The sequence below is a fragment of the Buteo buteo genome, chromosome 20 (assembly GCF_964188355.1).
Source record: "Buteo buteo chromosome 20, bButBut1.hap1.1, whole genome shotgun sequence".
Taxonomy (NCBI): Eukaryota; Metazoa; Chordata; class Aves; order Accipitriformes; family Accipitridae; genus Buteo; species Buteo buteo.
Genome location: NC_134190.1, coordinates 8,667,983 through 8,687,097, shown reverse-complemented (window position 1 = coordinate 8,687,097; position 19,115 = coordinate 8,667,983). Strand labels below are relative to the sequence as shown.

The following is a 19,115-nucleotide window of genomic DNA, read 5'->3' as shown; positions in this document are numbered from 1 at the left end:
CATGCCTCCAGGCCGGGGTGAGCTGCTAGCGTTTCAGTTTTGTCGGTGGTGACGGTCAGTGATCCTGATTCGGTGAGGCGTGTGTGCTGGGACTATAAGCAAGGGCTCATGCAAAATTGCTTCAAGTTAAAGCTTTGCCAAATGAAGCCTGAGAGAGAGAAGGCGAGGTGTTGGAATCCATTTCAAGGGGAATTTAACGTCAATTCACGTTTCGCACTTTACAGATGGACTAATTATAGTCTAATTTGCTAGCACGTGGAATCTACCAGAGAAGCAGTCTGCAGGGAGGACTTCCAAGGAAAGGCATCGAGCGTGCAGCTGACCTTTCCAAATCTGCTCCTAAAGCCATGCTCGCACGCTGTCCCCTTATCAGCCAGGCTTAAAGGTATATTCCTCCTCATGAGCGCCTATGCTTATCTGTAAAATGGCTGCTCCAAGTTGGCTGCTGCTTGCTGGTGTTACTGGCTGGATCTTCAAAGGGGTGAAACACCCCCGGTTTCTGTAATTTTTCGTGGGGGTCTTATTCATGTCTCCTGGCAGCGAAGCCAGGCGTCTCTCTAATCTGTTTTGCAGAAGAAGGAGAGAACGTTAGCGAGCATTTTCAGACACATGGAAGGAGACCTGTGTGACATATCTGCGGTGCAAATGTGTTCATACAGGCATGACAGTTTCTGTCACAAGTTAAAATGAGCGGCGAGTGGGTGTCGCTACGTTTATAGTCACTCATGTGAAATTTTCAATGGAAAATTATGTAGGCAGCTCCCATTGTAGCTGGGCACATTTTAGATAAATGAAAAACATCAACAAAGTAATTTGAGTATTATACTTGTTTATAAATTAATTCCATTTATTCATTTAAGCTGCAGAAGTGCCTCTAGGGGATGGGTTTAAGAGTAAAGGATGTCGCTGTGCAATATCAGACAAGCTGGTCCTGTAAACCTGCTGTCCTGCACTGGCAGCAGTCGGTGTGGTGCAGGAGATAAAAGGTTAGATCCTGCATCTGACCCCTTGCAGAGCAGCATAGGTGGGATCCACCTTTCCCTCCTGCCGTCAGTGGGGTTGAAGAAACACTTTAAAACGTGTGTGGCATCCGTGCTGCCACCGAAGGCGCTGGGTGTGTGTGAAGGGGGACGCTGCCTTCCCGAGCATCTTGGGTTGGTGGTCCCGACGCTCCTGGCACAGCCACCTCAGAGGCTTTGGGAGCGGGGCTTCGGAGGCGTTTGGCAGACCTCCGTCAGCTCGTAAAGGCTTCAGCACGGCGTGGTGGTAAAACATTGTGCTGCTGAATCATGCTTCAGCGTCACACTTGGATCGGCTCTGCCTGCGGGACCGTGCGGTTCGCAGTCAGCCTGAGTTGAAACCCCAGGTCTTTCCTTCGTGGCTGCAGATAGAGGTGCTTCCCATAGGGTCAACTGAGGTGCGCTTTCTGCTGTGCAGCTGAGAGAGAAAGCCATGTGTCAAGTTGTGCACGCTCACGTGGCGTTGCCCCAGGGCTCAGGCCCTTACTTAGCAGTTAAATCCTTCTCCCCTTCCTCCGTAGGGGCAGAGGGCTCTGGAGTCCAGCGCTTCACCCTTGGAGAAGTTGTGCTGTAATCAGCATCGTCAGCTCTTGCATTTTTATCACTAGTCTCTGGATATCTGACGCAGTTTCACAAAACTCCAGTTCCTGGTGTCAAATGATGAGATGGGAAATTCCACTTTTAGCTAAAATAGTAAGTTTCTGGTCTTGTGAGTTGTAGGGAAAAGATAGAGACCTCGAGCCTGAAAGGCCTCACAGAGCAAGTTAAAAGAAAAAATAATAAAAAAGCAAATAAACTCAACTGTTATCATTTTAAGAAATCGTCTATTTGTAAACCAGTATCATGTGTTTCAGGGATAAGAAGCAGGGCCCAACTCGTGCTATTTGAGCGCCTGGGTTTGGAACTGTGAGGCAAGGGATTTCTGTGCCGGGGAGCGAGGGTGCTGCCCGCGGGGTGGGCTGGGAGGGGGGAGAGCTGCCCGACATGCCCAGCCCTCCGACAGCAGCCCTGCCGCAGGGTCGGCTTGCGGCTCTCGAAGCGAGTGCTTCCTTGCTTCCAGCCTGCCTGCCTGCCCAGCATCTCGTGCTGCGCTCTGTGGTACCACCTCTCAGCAAAGTATGCTGGAAGAGGAGGGTTCACCTTTGCTAATAACTCTTTTGGTAAAAAAAATGGAATAAATGAGCAGGCAGCTGAGACTCTAATCAGATCGCCCATGGTACCTGCAGTCCTGCAACACATACATGTAGCCACATCACTACGGATGTGCACGGCAAGGTATGCTGTATGTCCAGAGCATGGCATGAGATGTTGAAAATGCGGGCATCTTTTCTGTTGCAGAACCAGGTGATGGCACACAGATAAACTGACGGCAGAAACCTGCAAACTTTTGGAAGTTAATTCCAACTCTTAAAAAATTCAGCAGTTAGCCTAACTGAAACCTAAGCTAACACTAGCACTGTGAGAAGCTGTCGCTCTCGTGCAGCTTACCAGCACCCACCACACAAAATAACTATGTGTGCCTAACTACAGTGTAACTGTAGTAAAACAGGACTACTGGAGGCACGTGCCCTGCTTAGAACATGCAGATCTCCCCTTATCCTCAAAATTCAGGAGCTAAGTGGCAGGAATGGATAATTAACTGCTGGGGTAGCTTTCTAATAATCAATTTGTATTGCCTGCATTCATGAATGTCGTCGAGTGAATGGCTGTCCTGGAACTCCATCATCTGCCCGTTGTTTTGGGAATGTATCTTATGCTATTTTTTCCTTCTAAATCTTCCTCTCTCAATGCTAGTACCTACATATTCGGATCATAAAATTTCATGGGAATGTCAAGCCACTGGGCATCTCACATCCAGTGATGTGCTTGCTGAGGTTTGTTCGTTATTGCTTGCTTTTTATATTGCATGGAGGCTGTCTGATCTGACTGGGGACATACAGAATAGCTGCTCGCTCTGCAGAAACCTCTACCAATTTGCTGTGGTGGATTTCCAGAAGTATAATAGGAGCTAACACTGCAGTGGACAATCTGTCTTACAGATGCAGTGTTGATCAGGAATCCTTTCGTTTTGGGAGGAGAATTTCAAATTTTATTAGAGGTTTTCATGTTTCTTATTAATGGATCTCTGCAGTTGGCCCTCCTGGGAAATCTGCCAGAGAGCTGTGAAATCGGTCGGATTGGACAATAAACTCCTATAGCTATTGTTGGCGTGCACTGAGCTGCACATGGCAAGGCTAATGAAATCTGTAGCAGTTACAACTATGAATATGTAGCTGGCAGCAGGCAGGGTGTAGAGCAGGGGGGGAAGCTGGCATATAGATCTGAGAGCCAGAATGCAGCTGTGGAGCCCTCTGCAATGTGTCTGTCTTTTAATCTCTCTGAATCTGATCCTGCGAGATGCCAGCCTCCTTGGAGGGGAGGGGAGAGGTGGGACGAAGTGCCCTCCCTTCCCACTGATTTCCAGCGTTGCTGAAATTACCCATTCATCCTATCGTGATAGGATGGGTGGGCGATTTGAGGCGGGAGCATCAGACTGTGCTGCTGCTTCTGCCTGGTAACACCCCAGACATAAAAAACCAGGCTCGATTCAAAGGATTTTTTTTTTGGTGTACTCTTTGAATATTGCATTGATGTCTACTTGCCAGGCAGGACAACAGTGTCTGACAGAGGAGAGACCCAGGTTTTTTTTTGTACGGTTAAATGTGAGAATTTACTGGTGATACCTGGAGCTGGAAGGTGAAAGCTGAAAAGTCATAATAATCTGTGTGTTATTAGTGTTTGGGATCAAAGGAGCCTTTTGACAATAAGGGACTGGTTTGAATTGAATATCCCTGAAGTTGGAGGCTGACGGCTGCCCCCCTTGGGTGATGCTCCAAACAATAAGGCAAACGAGTGGGTGGTCCCAGCCCTTGCTCCTGGTGGCACATGTTGGTGTGAGCTTGTTAGCAACTGCAGAAAGGTCAGGGACCAGAGAGGATGAGGGACCAGGTTTTTGAAGGTGTTTTAGAGACCTAAAAATGATGTTAGCTACATCACGGGGCTGCAAAAAGTGCCTGATTTCTGAAGGCAGTGAAAGTCCCACCATTTGCATAGGGTGCCGCTGTGGTTTGTGAGTCTGGCCCCACCTTCTGTGCACCCCAGTGGTGGGATGCAGCGTATGTTCACAATGAGTTTGGAGGCTTGCATTGCTAGTTTTACCTTTGCTGCAGTGAACTCTGGATAAATAAAGGAGGTCAGCCCCTCGAGCTATAACCCAGTATCTTCTCATGAGTTTTAAATTTATTAGATGAAATAAATAGAAAAATACTGTTTTGGGAGACATAGTGAGGTTTAAAGTGTCTTGCAGAGAGGCACTGGAGTTTTGCATGAAAAATGCACATCCTGAGCTCCAGTGAGCAATTCCTTTGGGACCAGAGCAAGCCCAGATGGTGACTCCTCCAAGTGATTATTTTTCTGCCTTAAGCCTTTCCAGGAATTTGAGTGTGGGCAGGCTGCCAGCGGACACTGGCTGTCCAGACACTTAAGCAATGTTCCATGTGTACTCGCTGCCAGAGATACCAAAGTCCAGCTGCTGTCCCTGATCTCTTTGTCCCCTTTACCTTCCCAGCCATAATTACACAGGCATGCACGCACGCACGCACTCGTGTGACACACACTTGTACAAAGTGGGAGCAAGAAATCACCTGGTGTTTGCTCCTCATTTGCATAGCTCACAAATCATGATCGACAGCTCTGAAGTTAGAGAAGGGAAATCTCGACAGTCAGAAAAATTACTTGGATCCAAAAAAAAAGCATACAAATAACAAACCCTGCGGCACACCGCAGAAGGCAGGCGTTCATCTTTCTAGGACAGCCAGCAAAGAACAGTTTAACCAGGTCTTATACCTCTTGCCTTTGAGACACTCTGTTTGGGTTGTCTCCTTTTCATTGCTTCCCTAGCAAAATCAGTCCTGTCTTATCTTTGCTGTTGCTGGAACTTGAATCATGCTGAAAACTTACCATTTTACTTTTAAGTCTTGAAGTAGAAGTAGGCTGTTTTATGCTGCACATTTGCATTTTGCAAATCCAGTCCTGTGTCTGTTAGAGTTCAAAGTCTCACCGTGAAGTACTTGGGCTTGGAAAAGTGGGGCAGTCTTCACTGCTCTACGGCTGTCTCATCCCTTGTCTCCGTTAAGCTTGTTCATTCCTCCTTTGCTCTCCAGGAGATTTTGGGCAGCCCTTTTGTTAACGGTGATGATGAAGTCAACCATATGAAAGATTTACACCAAACCCCCCCCCAACCCAAAAGATTTAGTATTTGGTATTTTTGAAGGATGTTAGCTTTGATGTTGGAAGCTACCCAAAACTCAGTGGTTCAGTGCTATTTACCAGAACAAAACTTTTGCTTCAGCTCCTGCAGAGTGAAACTTCACCAGGTTTCATACAGCTTCATAGTAGTACTTTTGATGCGGAGAAGCTAAAGCCAGACGCCTCAGGCTTTTGAAATGGCTAGTTTTGGGGAACCTGGTTTATCTGTCACAGCAAAAGAGACTGGCCCTATTTGCTCCCATGTACAAGCTCCGTGCTCCGTTGCAGGCAGAGGGGCCAGCCCTCTGCTCCCAGCTTTTCCCCACGGGAGTGTATTTAAATTCCGAGTTTGCGGCTCATGTCCATCTCCGTGAGAGATCGGAGGACAGTCCGAGGCCAGCGCGAGCTCCCCGCGGCAAGGGGAGCGGGACGAGTGCCCCGTGTCAAGGGCGTCCCCCCACGGCATCCTCGGGCAGCCGCCTTGGCCAGGAGCTGCTGACTTACCTGCCAAAGCTGACTGCCCGGAGCAGAAGGCTACAGTGAGCTCAAGTTAAGCAAGGATGACTGCGCAAATGTGAGCTCGGCGATTTTATTTTTAGTCGAACTTAAAAATAAAAATCTGTAAGTCATGTGTAATATAATAATTTTAGCTGTTGCCAAGACACGAAGAGCAACTGTCAGGAGGAGGGGGAAGACCTGTGCTGTCTCCTGGCTGCCCTTGTCCGGCCGTGGCCACAGCACCGAGGCAGCGGTGCCGGCGGGTCGGGGCAGGTCGGGGTAGCGGTGCTGAGCCGCCGCTCGGCGGGTGCTGCTGCCCCTGAGCCGCTGTGCCGAAAGCATCACTGGCCCTTGGTCTTTTGAAGCTCCCCTGAGTCCTTTCATCTTCTCTCTCGCCTCAAAGCCAGGGAATCTGCCCTGAAACAGTGCTTTACTCCCCCGCCCGGCTTTATGGCTATTGGTGTTTCATTACTGTTTATCAATATTTAAACAACGGAATAATTAACTTAAGAATGATTGTATCAAACCGTTAGAAGGTTTGGACTTTTCCTGCAGGCTTACAGCAGCTTGGAGGACCATAAACGTAAAGAGTGCTCTTAAAGATAGGTTTAATCTTAGTCTAGTATGTCTTCAAAGTACTGCATGCGCATATAAACATCAGGCTTATTGTTCATTAGAAGCAAAGCGGCAGGGAAAGAAATCCCCCAAAGGAATATTACTTGCCGTAAGATAAGTATCATTACTGCTGCTCAGCATTCACTTTAAAGTAGGCTATATCCTATTTCCATCTTCTTTCACATCCACTCTTAATTCTTTCGCTCTCTATTTTTCTTTCATATAATGCATGCTTTTCTTGTTAGGATGCCAGTCATGCAAGTTGCATGGTTTCTCTGCACCCATTCTTGCATATCTTTCAAAACAGCCAGAGATGCAGATGACAAGCAGTGGCTGGACAGGGCCTGGGGTATTTCCCTGAAAGGGAAGGTAGGGGAAGACTGTCAGCTCCTTTTGCTTTTTTTCAAAGCAGGATGTGTTTTAGTTACAGTGTTTTCCTTAGCAGATAATGAAAGAGTTAGGAAGACTTTGTCGACTTTGTTGCCTTTGGGTGGCTGAAGTCGCAGTAAGTGATGCAGAGCAGAGAAAGCAACTGTTTTGCTCCAACAGCAAAATTAGCCCAATATAAAATCATGAGCTTTTACAGTGGTGGGGGCTCCTGGTTTGGATGAGGAAACCCAAACGTGCTTTTCCAAGCAGTCCTGGCGAGGCATCCCCAGGGCTGAGTTTGCTCAGTGTTTGGACGTGTGGCTGTGGCCACCCGCAGCCTCCCTGGTCAGGCAGTTGCTAAGAAATGGGGATCGGATCCTGCCAGAGATGGAGAAGGTGCTGTCACCTGGCTCCGGCCAACCTGTACGCGGCGGGGAGCATCTCCCAGCGCAGAGTCCTGCCCGGACACCTGGGCATGAGGTGTTAGTAGCAAAGGGAGTTGAAAGCACTGGGGGAAAAAAAAAAAAAGCCCCACACATTAAAAACCTGGCTCAGAGCCATCTCTGGCTCTGGGCTGCTGCCGTAAATAGATCGCGTGGCCGAGGTTCATTGCCAGACTGGTAGATGAAGGGCACGTGTGCCTGTAACGATCCATGGCGTGGAAGGGGGACGGGGGGCAGCTGCTGCCTCCGCAGCCCTGCCCGATGTGACATGAAGTCACCCTGGGGGTGACTGGGGTTCAAGGGTTCGGGAGTGACCACCACCTTCCCTCCACACCACTAATAGCTACTTGTTGCTAATGTAAATATTTTGCGTGTGCATGTTCCTTGGGGCTCCCTGCCACGCTCCTGTGCTTTTTAGGACATGGCAGGGCGAAAGCAACGTCATCGTTGCAGGGGAAGGAGAGGCTGGAAGAGCGAACCAGGCACCTGAGAGAGAGAGAGGGTTTTCCCAGAGGAAGGAGAAAGCGAGCCTTGGGAAATAAGTGACCACTGCTAAGTGTGGCAAGTTATGGCCAGGGAGTTTCTGATCTGCCTAAAGTTTTAATCATTTTCCTGGTGCATCAGCAGACATGCCCAGGATTTTTACTGCTGTTTACAGCGCAGCTATCAACTGCTCCTTGATACGAGAGCAGCAATGCCTGACTGTCTGGTTTTTTTCCCCCAGAAGTTTTTCCGTTTCTTGCTTGCTGTTTCGGGGTGTCTGCTCATTTGTTCTCATTTCTCAGTGCTGATGATGTGACTCCCCCCTCCCTTGCCCACCCTCTCGTTGCAGAATCCAGAGGAGCTGTCGGAGGATCGTGCTCACGGGGAGATGATTCCTCATGAAGTCACTGGATCCCTTGCAGAAATCAAATGTGACTTTCCATTTATCAGACTGAAATCAGAGCCAGCCAGACAGTGAAGCAAGCACAGTGGAGGGGGGACGGCGAAAGATGAAATCCAACCAAGAGCGGAGCAATGAATGCCTGCCACCTAAGAAGCGAGAAATCCCTGCCACCAGCCTGCCTTCAGAGGTGAAGCCAGTCCTGCCAAACGAAAACCACCGTGCGGATAACCTAGCATGGCTCCCCAGCACACCCGGCGGCCAGGGCGGCCTGGGAGGCCGGCACCGGCCCGGGGGGACGTCATCGGTGGAGACAGGCTTGCAGCAGGGTTTGCACAAGTCGCTGTCTGCAGGGCTGGACTATTCCCCGCCGAGCGCGCCCAGGTCCGTTCCAGCCTCCACCACTCTTCCCACAGTGTACTCGCCCGCCCTCTCCCAGTCAGGGACCCCCGTTTCCCCCGTGCAGTACACGCACTTGCAACACACCTTCCAGTTCGTCGGGCCCCAGTACAGCGGATCGTACACCGGATTCATCCCCTCGCAGCTGATTTCCCCAACGGCCAATTCTGCGACCGGCGCCGTGGCAGCGGCCACAGCCGTTGCGACCACTCCATCCCAGCGCTCCCAGCTGGAGGCTTATTCCACTTTGCTGGCCAGCATGAGCGGCTTAAGCCAGCAGGGGCACAAAGTTGAGCCGCACCTGGTCAGGACGCCTGGACTGATTGCCGCCGGATCTCCTCCACCCACCCAGCAGAACCAGTACGTCCACATTTCCAGCTCTTCCCAGAGCAGTGTCAGAAATGTCTCTCCTCCAACCATCCCGGTCCCCCTGCACCCCCATCAGACAGTGATCCCGCACACCCTCACCCTCGGCCCTTCCTCCCAAGTGGTGGTGCAGTACACCGACTCGGGGGGCCACTTCGTCACCAGGGATCCCCCCAAGAAGCCCGAGAGCAGCCGGCTGCAGGCGATGCAGGCCAAGGAGGTACTGAACGGTGAGATAGAGAAGAGCCGGAGGTACGGCATTTCGCCCTCTGCCGACATGGGTCTAGTCAAAGCAGGCAATAAACCAGCTCCCCATCATTACGAGACCAGGCACGTGGTGGTCCACTCAAGCCCCGCCGAGTACGGCGCGCGGGATTCCTCAGGTGTCCGAGCCTCCGTCATGGTGGTCCCCAACAGCAGCACGCCCACGGCGGACATGGAGGTGCAGCAGGCCACCAACCGCGAGACCTCTCCCTCAGCCCTCAACGACAAGGGAAGCTTGCACTTAGGAAAGCCGGCCCACCGGTCCTACGCCTTGTCCCCGCAGCAGGCTCTGGGCCACGAGGGGGTGAAGGCGGTGGCGACGCTGTCCCCTCACACCGTCATCCAGACCACCCACAGCGCCTCCGAGCAACTCCCCGTCGGGCTGCCGGCGACGGCCTTCTACGCCGGGACCCAGCCGCCGGTGATCGGCTACCTGAGCGGTCAGCAGCAAGCCATCGGGTACCCCGGCAGCCTGCCGCAGCACCTGGTGATCCCTGGCACCCAGTCCCTGCTGATACCGGTCGGCAGCGCGGACGTCGAGCCGTCAGGAGTCGCGCCCGCCATCGTCACGTCGTCTCCTCAGTTTGCAGCAGTGCCTCACACGTTCGTCACCACCGCCGTCCCCAAGAGCGAGAACTTCAGCGCGGAGCCCCTCACCACCCAGCCTGCCTACCAGGCCACCATGGTGCAGGCGCAGATCCACCTGCCCGTGGTGCAGTCCATCGCTTCCCCCGCCGCCGCACCTCCCACGCTGCCCCCCTACTTCATGAAGGGGTCGATCATTCAGCTGGCCAACGGGGAGCTGAAGAAAGTAGAGGACTTGAAAACAGAAGACTTCATACAGAGCGCGGAAATCAGCAACGACCTGAAAATAGACTCCAGCACTGTGGAGAGGATTGAAGACAGCCATAGCCCGGGCATTGCCGTGATACAGTTTGCGGTTGGGGAGCATCGAGCGCAGGTAATGGCAACGCGTGGTGGGGCGGGGGGGTTGGACTGGGGTGCGCGCTTTGACCCCGCGGGTGCAGCTTTCTTCAGCACATCTCAGTCGCTTTGGATCCGCGCAGGGTTGGTTCTTCATCGTTCATATCCAGCTGTGAGACCAGCTCTGGTCCAAAAATCATCCCCCTTGCCATGCCAGGGGAGCCATCAGGGTCACACCAATGACAAACGTAGTCTCTTGGATAGAAACCGGGTCTTTCTTACAGCTGGAGAACCCACAGGAAGAATTACATCATCTTTTTTGATTAAAATATAAAACGCTGTAAGCAGTACGAGAGGATATATTTTGCATTTTGATAGATGATTTTTACCTTCCACACCAGAAAGCTCAGTTTAGATTCAGCTCAAATCCTACCCTTGAGAGAGAGGGTAGGGCACAAAGCAGTGAATTTCCATGGCTTGAAAACTTGGAGCTGCCTGGGAATGGCTCCATCACACACGTAAGTTACTGAAACACACTACAGAGTTTTACTGAGGCTTTGGTTGTGGGTGGTTTAAACACTGTACGGCTCACATAAACTGTGTGTTCAAGGGAAATTTGGAAAGAAAAACCATCTAGATGGCTGGGCAGGCTGTGCTTCTGACCTTTGTTTCTCATTGGTTCACAATGTAGGAAGAAAACCTGTAACTTTCCAAAGGTATTTGTTGGTTGAGAATGGGTATGTATTGATCATAAAGCGTTATCCTGATGCTGTCCATTTTCTGAGCGATTTAGATTCTGCTGCATTGAGGCTGGACCAGTTCAGCTATACCGGATAGCGTTTTGCTTCCTAGAGGTACTCATTTTAAATAATCGTGTTGCAAGTCTTTCTGGTCTGGTTTGAGTGCTGTGAACTGCAGCCTCTGCAACCCCGATGCTGCATCCTCAGCCCTGGAGAACCAGAGTGAGAAAGAGAGAGAAGCTGGATGTGGACACGTGTAGTAAAGCACCTCAGGATGACAGTTTGGAGAAGAAAAACGAACAGCAATGGTACCGAGGAGCAGATTATAGGAAAAATTTCTTGCAGTCACAGCAATCTGTGACCTGTCTTGCCCCAGTTGCGCATACGTGGTAAATCGCTATAGATGACACATCCACTTTCTCATGTCAAACGTGCAGATTCCCTATGCGGTTTTGTTCATGTATGTGTGTGCATCGGCACAGCTGATAGAAGTTGGGCCTCTGGTGCTTTTGGTATAAAGATGTGACTTTTTCCCCACCGCTCAGCTGTATTTTGGTGCATCTCAGGCTTCGTGATTAGAGGAACCGTCCTTGGATCAGGACCAGTTACTATAATTTTCCCTGGTGCCTTGAATAATGAGATTTCAAAAGTAGCAATCTCCCATCTGCAATTTTCATCTTGCTCTCATTTCTCTCCCTGCAGCCAGGCCACCAGTCTCTGCACCAGCAGAAGAGGTACAAATTAGCAGGTAGCATTTGTGTCATGTCTCGTTCGCAGATCTGTCAACGCAGGCGATGTGTCGTAGTCCTGGGCGCGGGGAAGAGCGCCTTTGCAGGGGGTGGAGTGCCATCCTCTGGCAGAAAGCAAGCCGAGTCTGAGGCTGTAAAAATCCAGGGCCAGGCACACGGGTCTCACCCAGCAAAGTGTCACCTTACGGAGAAGCCTATCAGGAGCGGGCTGACATCATCGCAGCCAAAATACTCCCCAGCTGTGTTTCCCACCGGGGATGCTTCCAGAATGGAGGGCGAGTCACGTAGAGATATGATTAGAAACGGGCGTTTAATTTAGGTTTCCTGCAGATTCCAGGACTTGGGTCTCTTCCCAGATCAGCTGTGTCCCTGCATAGCTGGGACGGCTCTGCCAGTTTTCCCTTGCCTGGGTTGAGAGAGAGCGAGCGAGAGAGCATTTCTACATGCTTGAAGTCTCCGTGACCTCACTCTCAGCCCGACGTGGCTATATGAAAGCATTTAGCTTTATTAGCAGGCATGCGGCAGTCATTACTCGCTAGAAGCTTGCCTGCGTGAAGAGGGCTTAGTCTTCTTGTTGAAAGAACAGTATTTAGTCGTGCTGCTTTGAGCAGTGGCACTGTGGTGCTGCTGCACTTAAATATATCTTGCATCCAGAATACAGTGGGGATACATCTGCGTGTGTAGCGTAGCTTCGCGAAGTGTTTTATTACAATTAAGTTTCAGTTGCATACATGCTTCTGGAATGAGGAAGGTTTTCGAATGGTATTATCAAGGGAGTGTAAGTTGTAAAGAGTAAGTGCCATACAAAAATAGCGTTGTTATCATTAGCTTTGGCTTACTTACGTACTCCTCCCAGGGATTTCTGGGAAGTCATTATAATATTGATGAATTTGTATTTTCAGACTCTGTGCAAACATTAGCTAATTTTCTCACCAATGGAGGGACAGAGGTAGGAGATTATTTTTAGCTGAGCATATACAACTGTAACGTAAATAGGGAGGCACCTTGCAGCTGCTATTGTATCGTATCATGGCAAGCCCACAGCTGCCTCTCCCCAGCACAGCACTTAGGCAGAAAGAGGTCATCCTCCCTCCTTTCCCCATCTTCCAGTCACCTGGCAAATCCAACCCAGGTATGGAAACCTAGAGGAAAATTAACCCAACTAAAGCTACATGCCTTTTCAGTGAAATAACTGGCCTTAGCCCTGGAGGGATGCTAGGTTTCCATTTCACAGCATCCTTGCTCTGGATTAGGAAGAAGTCAAGTAAGTGTCAGCTGGACCAGAACCCAAAGTTCAGCTGTTACTCCTCTGCATTCAAGTTGCCTAAAAGAAAAGACCTATGGATCTGCATCTCTTTGCAATTCCACACACTTTTCTTGTAATAACACTTTCATCATTACTACCTGTCCTTTCTTTTGCTGCCAGGCACAAGCAGAAGCCAGTAATTTACCTCCATTGATGTTAAGGTCAAAACATACAGGAGATGCAAAATAAGTTCTCTGAAATGCTTGCTTTCATCCCTGTATTTCAGTTCCTAATCATTCCTAAAGTATACCTTAAAAAGAAAAGATGAACATACAGTTCTTAATTTTCCTTTTTTTTAAAAACCAGAATCATAGACACTAGAGATGGAAAAGTCCCATTAGAGCATCTAGTTAGTAGCCCTAACTAGTTTAGTTTAGTGCGTATCTTTTTAGACCATCATCTAGTTTAGTTTTCCCCTTACATCTCTGCATGCACACAAACCAGTTACGTTTTCTTTACTCCACACTCTCCTTTTCGTTATCTTTGGCACTGTAACAGGCACAGAAAGAGAGATGTTGACTCAGTTTGCTGCTGCAGATGGAGATCTCTCCCAGCCTTCCCTGCATGTGATCTCCATATCCGTGTCCCCTGGTCACAGGGGCAGTAAGTCCTTGTTCCTCGGAGTGGTGGGGTGGCTGTGGTCTGTCTTCGGATGCATGTTACTGAATTCTGGGGGTGCAGCAGATAAGAGCTTCTGTGATAAACTCAGCAGCCAGTGGTCTGATGCACAGAGGTGGCTTCTCTTGAGAAATGGTGGGGTCACATGGCTGTGGAGAGCAGTAGCCCCTAACCTTCAAGCGCTGGGTCCATTTGTTGTGATGGTGTACTGAAGCTGGGCTAGATGCAGCCCTGAGGGGATGACCACCCAGACCATGTGTCGTGACAGGTAGTCCCCATGGCACAAGGTGCTGCCTACAGCCCCATAAATTTCTCAGAGAAAATCCACTCTGGTGAAGGCAGCGTTGTTCGGGGTGGTGGGAACATTAGGAGTCCCAAAGACTCTGAGTAGGCGAGGTCGTATGGGAGCGCAGCTCTGCAGAGACTTCTCTCTGAGAGGGAGAGCTTCTATTCCACAAATCCGCCCAGCTGTTTTTTGGACCCGAGGAGTCTCTCAGCACCCACAGCAAGGCCTTCAGCGGAGAGCTCCACCGCTTAATTGCACATTGTTTCCAGAACCGCTTCCTTCTCTTTGTTTCCAGCCTGCCACTCCTAGTTTCATCACATTTTAATAATGTCAGGGAGAAAAACACTTAATTGGAAAATGTATGTTTACATTTATTAAAATACAATTCATACAAACCACTTTTACCAGGCACCTTTTGCTTTAATGCTCGTTATGTTGGTTGCGGCAGCGAGCCCCAAGACTAAAGTTGCTGTGTTTCTGAATGATGGGAAGGGTATTTTCTGGGCATCAGATCTTGCAGCACCTATCATCCATGTTCCAGCTCCAGCCAGGGTTTCCTGAGCAGTCTGAATTGCCTGCCTTACCTACCGAGTTTGGCTGAGAAATAAAATTATAAAGAGTTATAGAAGATTGCAGATACTCAGCAGCTGCACTGAGGAGTTTTGGGTGTTTTCACTAGTCAGTCTTACAAAACAGAGATGTAAATGTAGCTTGCAGTAGAGCCTCGGTGTGCTTGAAGAGGGACCAAATTTCTTCTCTCCTACAATAATCATGGCAGGATATTGGGGGACGGAGCTTTTAAAATTCATATTTTGTGTTTCAATGTGGTGGTCAGAAAAAAATTATGCAGGGGTGTTTTTGCTGAACTTTCACACTTAAAAGGTCTTTGACTACTGTTGCTTGTGGAGAATGGTTACCTTAAATCCCAAGTTAGCTGAATCCAGAAGCGGCCAGCTAAAACAGGGCTTGATAATCCATGAGGAACCATTTCAAATCAGTAGTGGTACATGCACACCGTGACCGAATTGTGGAAATTGCGGCATTTCACCATCTTTATTATTTGGTGTTATTCATGGTCACCACCACCAGTTCTGGGATTTGTTTCAGTGATTGACAGTTCAGGCAAGTGTTTTGGATGCCACGTTAAAAAAAAAAGTATAACGTGCGGTGGAAGCATGTTCATATCAAGAGGAACTTGTGTGTTGGTGAGGATGATGCACACAAGCGTGTATGATTCCCACAGATACAAATAGCTTTTGACAAGGATGGGAAAGTAGAAGAAAGAGAAAAAAAAATACAGCAGGCAGGCAAGAAGAAAAAAAGAGGAGAGACATAGCAACATAAAGGAGAAAGCTGTGTCCACCAGATGATCCATGCCTGGAGAGAAGCCTACAGCTCTGTGTAGGCAGCAGTTTCCATTTAAGTCCATGGGAGATACTGGATATTCACCACTTTGCCCAGTCAGACCCCTTATTGAAATGGATATGTATGGAATAGGATCCCAAACTCTGGGCAAATATTTCTGCAGATCCTGGCTCTGGAGTGTTTCTGTCCAACGACATGGAGGGATGGGACTTTTGTGTTTACCTCGCCCCACTTTCTCCATAGTTCAAGGCATAAACCAGGCGTAAAGTCAGGTCCCTTTCCACTATTGCTGTGTGTGTAGTTGATTGTTGGCAGGCAGTTCTGCTCGGAAAAGGTCTAATATGACAAAAATTGATGTAGTGGAGTGTATCTTTGTGCCTCTGAACTGCTGCTTTTGAAATTCCTTGTACAGTGGCTTACTGCGTTGGGCAGGTGGAGTGGCAGGATAATACATGCAGCGTTATTCGTTGGCCTAGTTGCAGAAGTACGTAGCATGTATTTATAGACTTTGTAAGTTTTTTTCCAGCAGAATCAACTGTCTTATAAACTGCGGTTGACTGCTGACATGGGCTTAACCAGTCGGAGGCACAGTCAACATCTGATGGGAATCTTTGGTTTCCTGGTTCTGGAGCCTCTGTCTCTGAGCTCTGAGGGACATCCCTGATCAAGTCTTCCTGCCCAAAAGGGATGTGGAGCCGGTGGGATGCCAGGGGAGCTACCGCGGGCCCTGCTTGAGGGAGGGCACCTCTGAGAGTAAGCAGCAGGAGCGGGGAAGTGGCAGGGCTGCTGGGTGCCGTACTGTCGAGTCCAACTCCTTCTGCGAGACAGGCCATGCAACTTCATCCCAAGGTTCACAATATTAAGAACAAAGATGTTTGAACACTGGAGTGCAACGTGCATCGCGGACAGCTTCTGTTCCTTAATGTTGAAATGTATTTTTAACAATACAAAGCCATGCTCGGTATGACAGCATTACTTGCTCCCAAGGGTGAGAGGTGGTTTCACAAGCCTGCTGTGATGTTCCTTTCAAGTGAGTCTGTGTTCCTGGAGAGGGCAGGCTCTCCAGGCAGCTGGTATGCTCCTTGCCTGCTGAGTGGCTCAGAAATGAGATGAACACATGTATTCAGGTGTTCTCCTGCACTTTAGCCCCTACCAAATAGGGGTTACACCATCAGAGCAGGATCCTGCCCCCATGCCTGAGACGAGCTCCAGAGGACACGGGGACCTTGGGAGCAGAGCAGTGGATATCTGACTTCAGCATAAGCCACCCTCTTTAGAGAGTTGCAGACCTCACTGCTGTTACACAGAGCAAGTTAAAAACACGTGCCAAATTTTTAAAAAGGTTTAGTCAGAATTTCCTGCCCTCGTTGTTGCGTGCTGGGGGGTCTCAGCCCCGTGGGTTGTGAATTGCGTGAGCCCGTATCAAGTGTCTGAGCCTGCAGACGCAGCCCCGTGCGGTGAGCACTGGACTGCTGACACGTGCAAAGATAAGCGGGTATTTAAGTGCCTTATCATGTTGGGACTTCAAGGCCCAGCATTTGCAAGATCAAGGAGCAGTGGGCACCCGTTGCTGGTCTGTTCTCTCTGTGGCAGCTCCCTGTAAGATGGTTAGCTAAGACGCATAAGCAGATACATTTTTAAACTGGGGGAAGTGGGGGGAAACAGGGACACAGTGCAGAAAAGACCCAGTGCAGGAACTGGAGGAGGAGGAGAGATGATCCTCTCCCTGAGGGAGTGCAGGAGGTGAACTCAACTGCAGAGTGGGAGAGCGGGTGTGAGAAGGGAAGGACCTGGACTGGTAACAGGACTGCTGGGGGAAGGCAGGTTCATGCTCACTGCTCTTATGGCTACAACTCCGTACATACTCATGGCCTTCCTTGGAAATCAGCATGCCTTCAACCGCTTCACGCTGGTAAGTATATGCTTGTTTGGGTGAAGGTGAGGATGGCATTCCCGTGGTCATTTAGGAAATCGTGTGTCAGAACTGAGCTTCCCTTGAGCCATCCTCTGGTTGGAAAGTGTCTTTAGATGTGGGTGAGAGGCTCTAGATACCACAAGGGGATGGCAGGGACCTGAGTTTGCCAGATGGTGAAGCTGTTTTGCCTCTTAGGCCTCTCTGAGCGGCTGGATAAAGGTAAAGCTTGATTCCCGCTGAGGTCTTGTGCTAAGAAATGCTGAGCTCAGAGAAACCATTAACACCCGTGTGACAGGGATAGGCGTGAAGTCTGGTGGTCAGCGTACTGATTTTGCAGAACCTGAACAGCGCTTTTGCAATTTGTTTTATCCCTCTCTCCCGTGGCAAGTGCCGCCTGCCGTGCACGTGCGTGAGGGCACACGGGTGATCTCACGCTCTCCCCTCTCTCTCCCTCTGTCTCTCTCTCTGTTGTCCCCTCTCTTTCTGCAGGTCAGCGTGGAAGTCTTGGTAGAATACCCTTTTTTTGTATTTGGACAAGGCTGGTCATCCTGCTGCCCCGAGAGAACCAGCCAGCTCTTTGATTTGCCATGCTCCAAACTCTCGGTGGGGGACGTCTGCATATCGCTCACGCTCAAGAACCTGAAGAACGGCTCTATTAAAAAGGGCCAGCCCATGGACTCAGCTAGTATCTTGCTGAAGCATTCAAAGAATGACAGTCTAGCTGGAAGTAGACACAGGTATGTGGAGCAGGAAAACGGGATTAATCAGGGAAGCGCACAGATGTTAGCTGAGAACGGTGAACTGAAGTTTCCGGACAAAATAGGATTGCCTGCAGCACCTTTGCTCACCAAAACAGAACCCAGCAAGCCCCCGGCAACGAGGAAGAGGAGGTGGTCAGCCCCTGAAACACGAAAACTAGAGAAATCAGAAGAGGAGCCACCTTTGACTCTTCCCAAGCCTTCTTTTATTCCTCAGGAGGTTAAGATTTGCATTGAAGGTCGATCCAACGTAGGAAAGTAAAAGTTGTTTGGGGAAAGGAAATTAGGCTATCCCTTGTCATTTTTATCCAGATTACTGTACTGTAGACTAAATAACCCAGTATTTACATGTTATCATCTTATTTTAGGTTTATGTTATAACCTTGTTGTTATAGTTGCAGCTGGTATTATGCAGGAGACTGGTGCATATGTTTTTCCACAAGTGTTTGTCAGTGACTAGGTTTATCGAGAGCTACAGAAGGGGCAGTATCTGCTTCACACACCCTTAGTGGAAATGAATGTGTTGTCATGGCTCCTGTTTTCTAACACCTCGTGTAGGACAGGGTCCAGCTGTGATTTGGTTTTCTTTTCGTTGTTGTTTTTTTTGTTTTTGTTTTTGTTTTCGTTTTGTTGTTTTGGTTCCTGTTCTAGTTTTTTGGGGGGAGGTGAGGAGAAGGGAACTGTAGCAGAGGTGTATGTCACGCGTGGGGTGCGTGTGTGTAGGGGTGCGTGTGTGTGTGCACGCCAGTCCCGAGGAGGGACTGCGGCTCTGTGGCGGGTTGGTGAAGAGGTTTCCTCACCCCAGGTGGATGCTGAGGACACAACCCATGGGTGTTATTGAAAAGGATCGGACAGTCTCTGACGTTCTCAACAACAAGCCAACTCTTACTCAAGGCTCTACAGTATATATATATATATATATTTGTGTGTGTGTATATGTATATATATATTTTTTCCCCCCATGGGGTCTGACTGCACTGATTTTTATTCCTAAAGCAACTGCCACACCAACATTTCCTTTCTGCTTGTTAGTGCAGTTCCATTGCCCGGAGTCAGCAGACGGGGAGGCTGTACGGACTCTTGCACCGGTCGCCCTGCAAGGTTTTCCTTCGTGGCGGTGGGGTGGGTGGGTGCGTGCGTGTGTGTGTCCTGGGTGTGCGTGGGTGTGCGTGAGAAGGCCTCCGGCTCTGTGGATGTGCCTGGCTCAGGCTCACTCCTGTTTTTGTGCAGTGTTAGACAAATCGACCGGGTTACGCCATTGACATTTGCTTCCACAAGGTAGACGCATACTGCCCCTTTGAGATCACAGGC

General features: G+C 49.6%; 1 protein-coding gene across 8 annotated transcripts in view; it reads left to right on the top strand.

The window, feature by feature from the left end:
* The window catches only part of ATXN1 (ataxin 1), a 370,404-nt gene extending 351,585 nt beyond the window's left edge, over nucleotides 1–18,819 (top strand). For all 8 annotated transcript variants that reach the window (XM_075052095.1, XM_075052096.1, XM_075052100.1 and 5 more), the window contains 2 exons: nucleotides 8,064–10,104; nucleotides 17,536–18,819. In XM_075052095.1, the coding sequence (XP_074908196.1) occupies nucleotides 8,224–10,104; nucleotides 17,536–18,066 (2,412 nt within the window). In that variant the 5' untranslated portion in view covers nucleotides 8,064–8,223 and the 3' untranslated portion in view covers nucleotides 18,067–18,819. The remainder of the gene's footprint in view (nucleotides 1–8,063; nucleotides 10,105–17,535) is intronic.
* The last annotated feature ends 296 nt before the right edge of the window (nucleotides 18,820–19,115 follow it).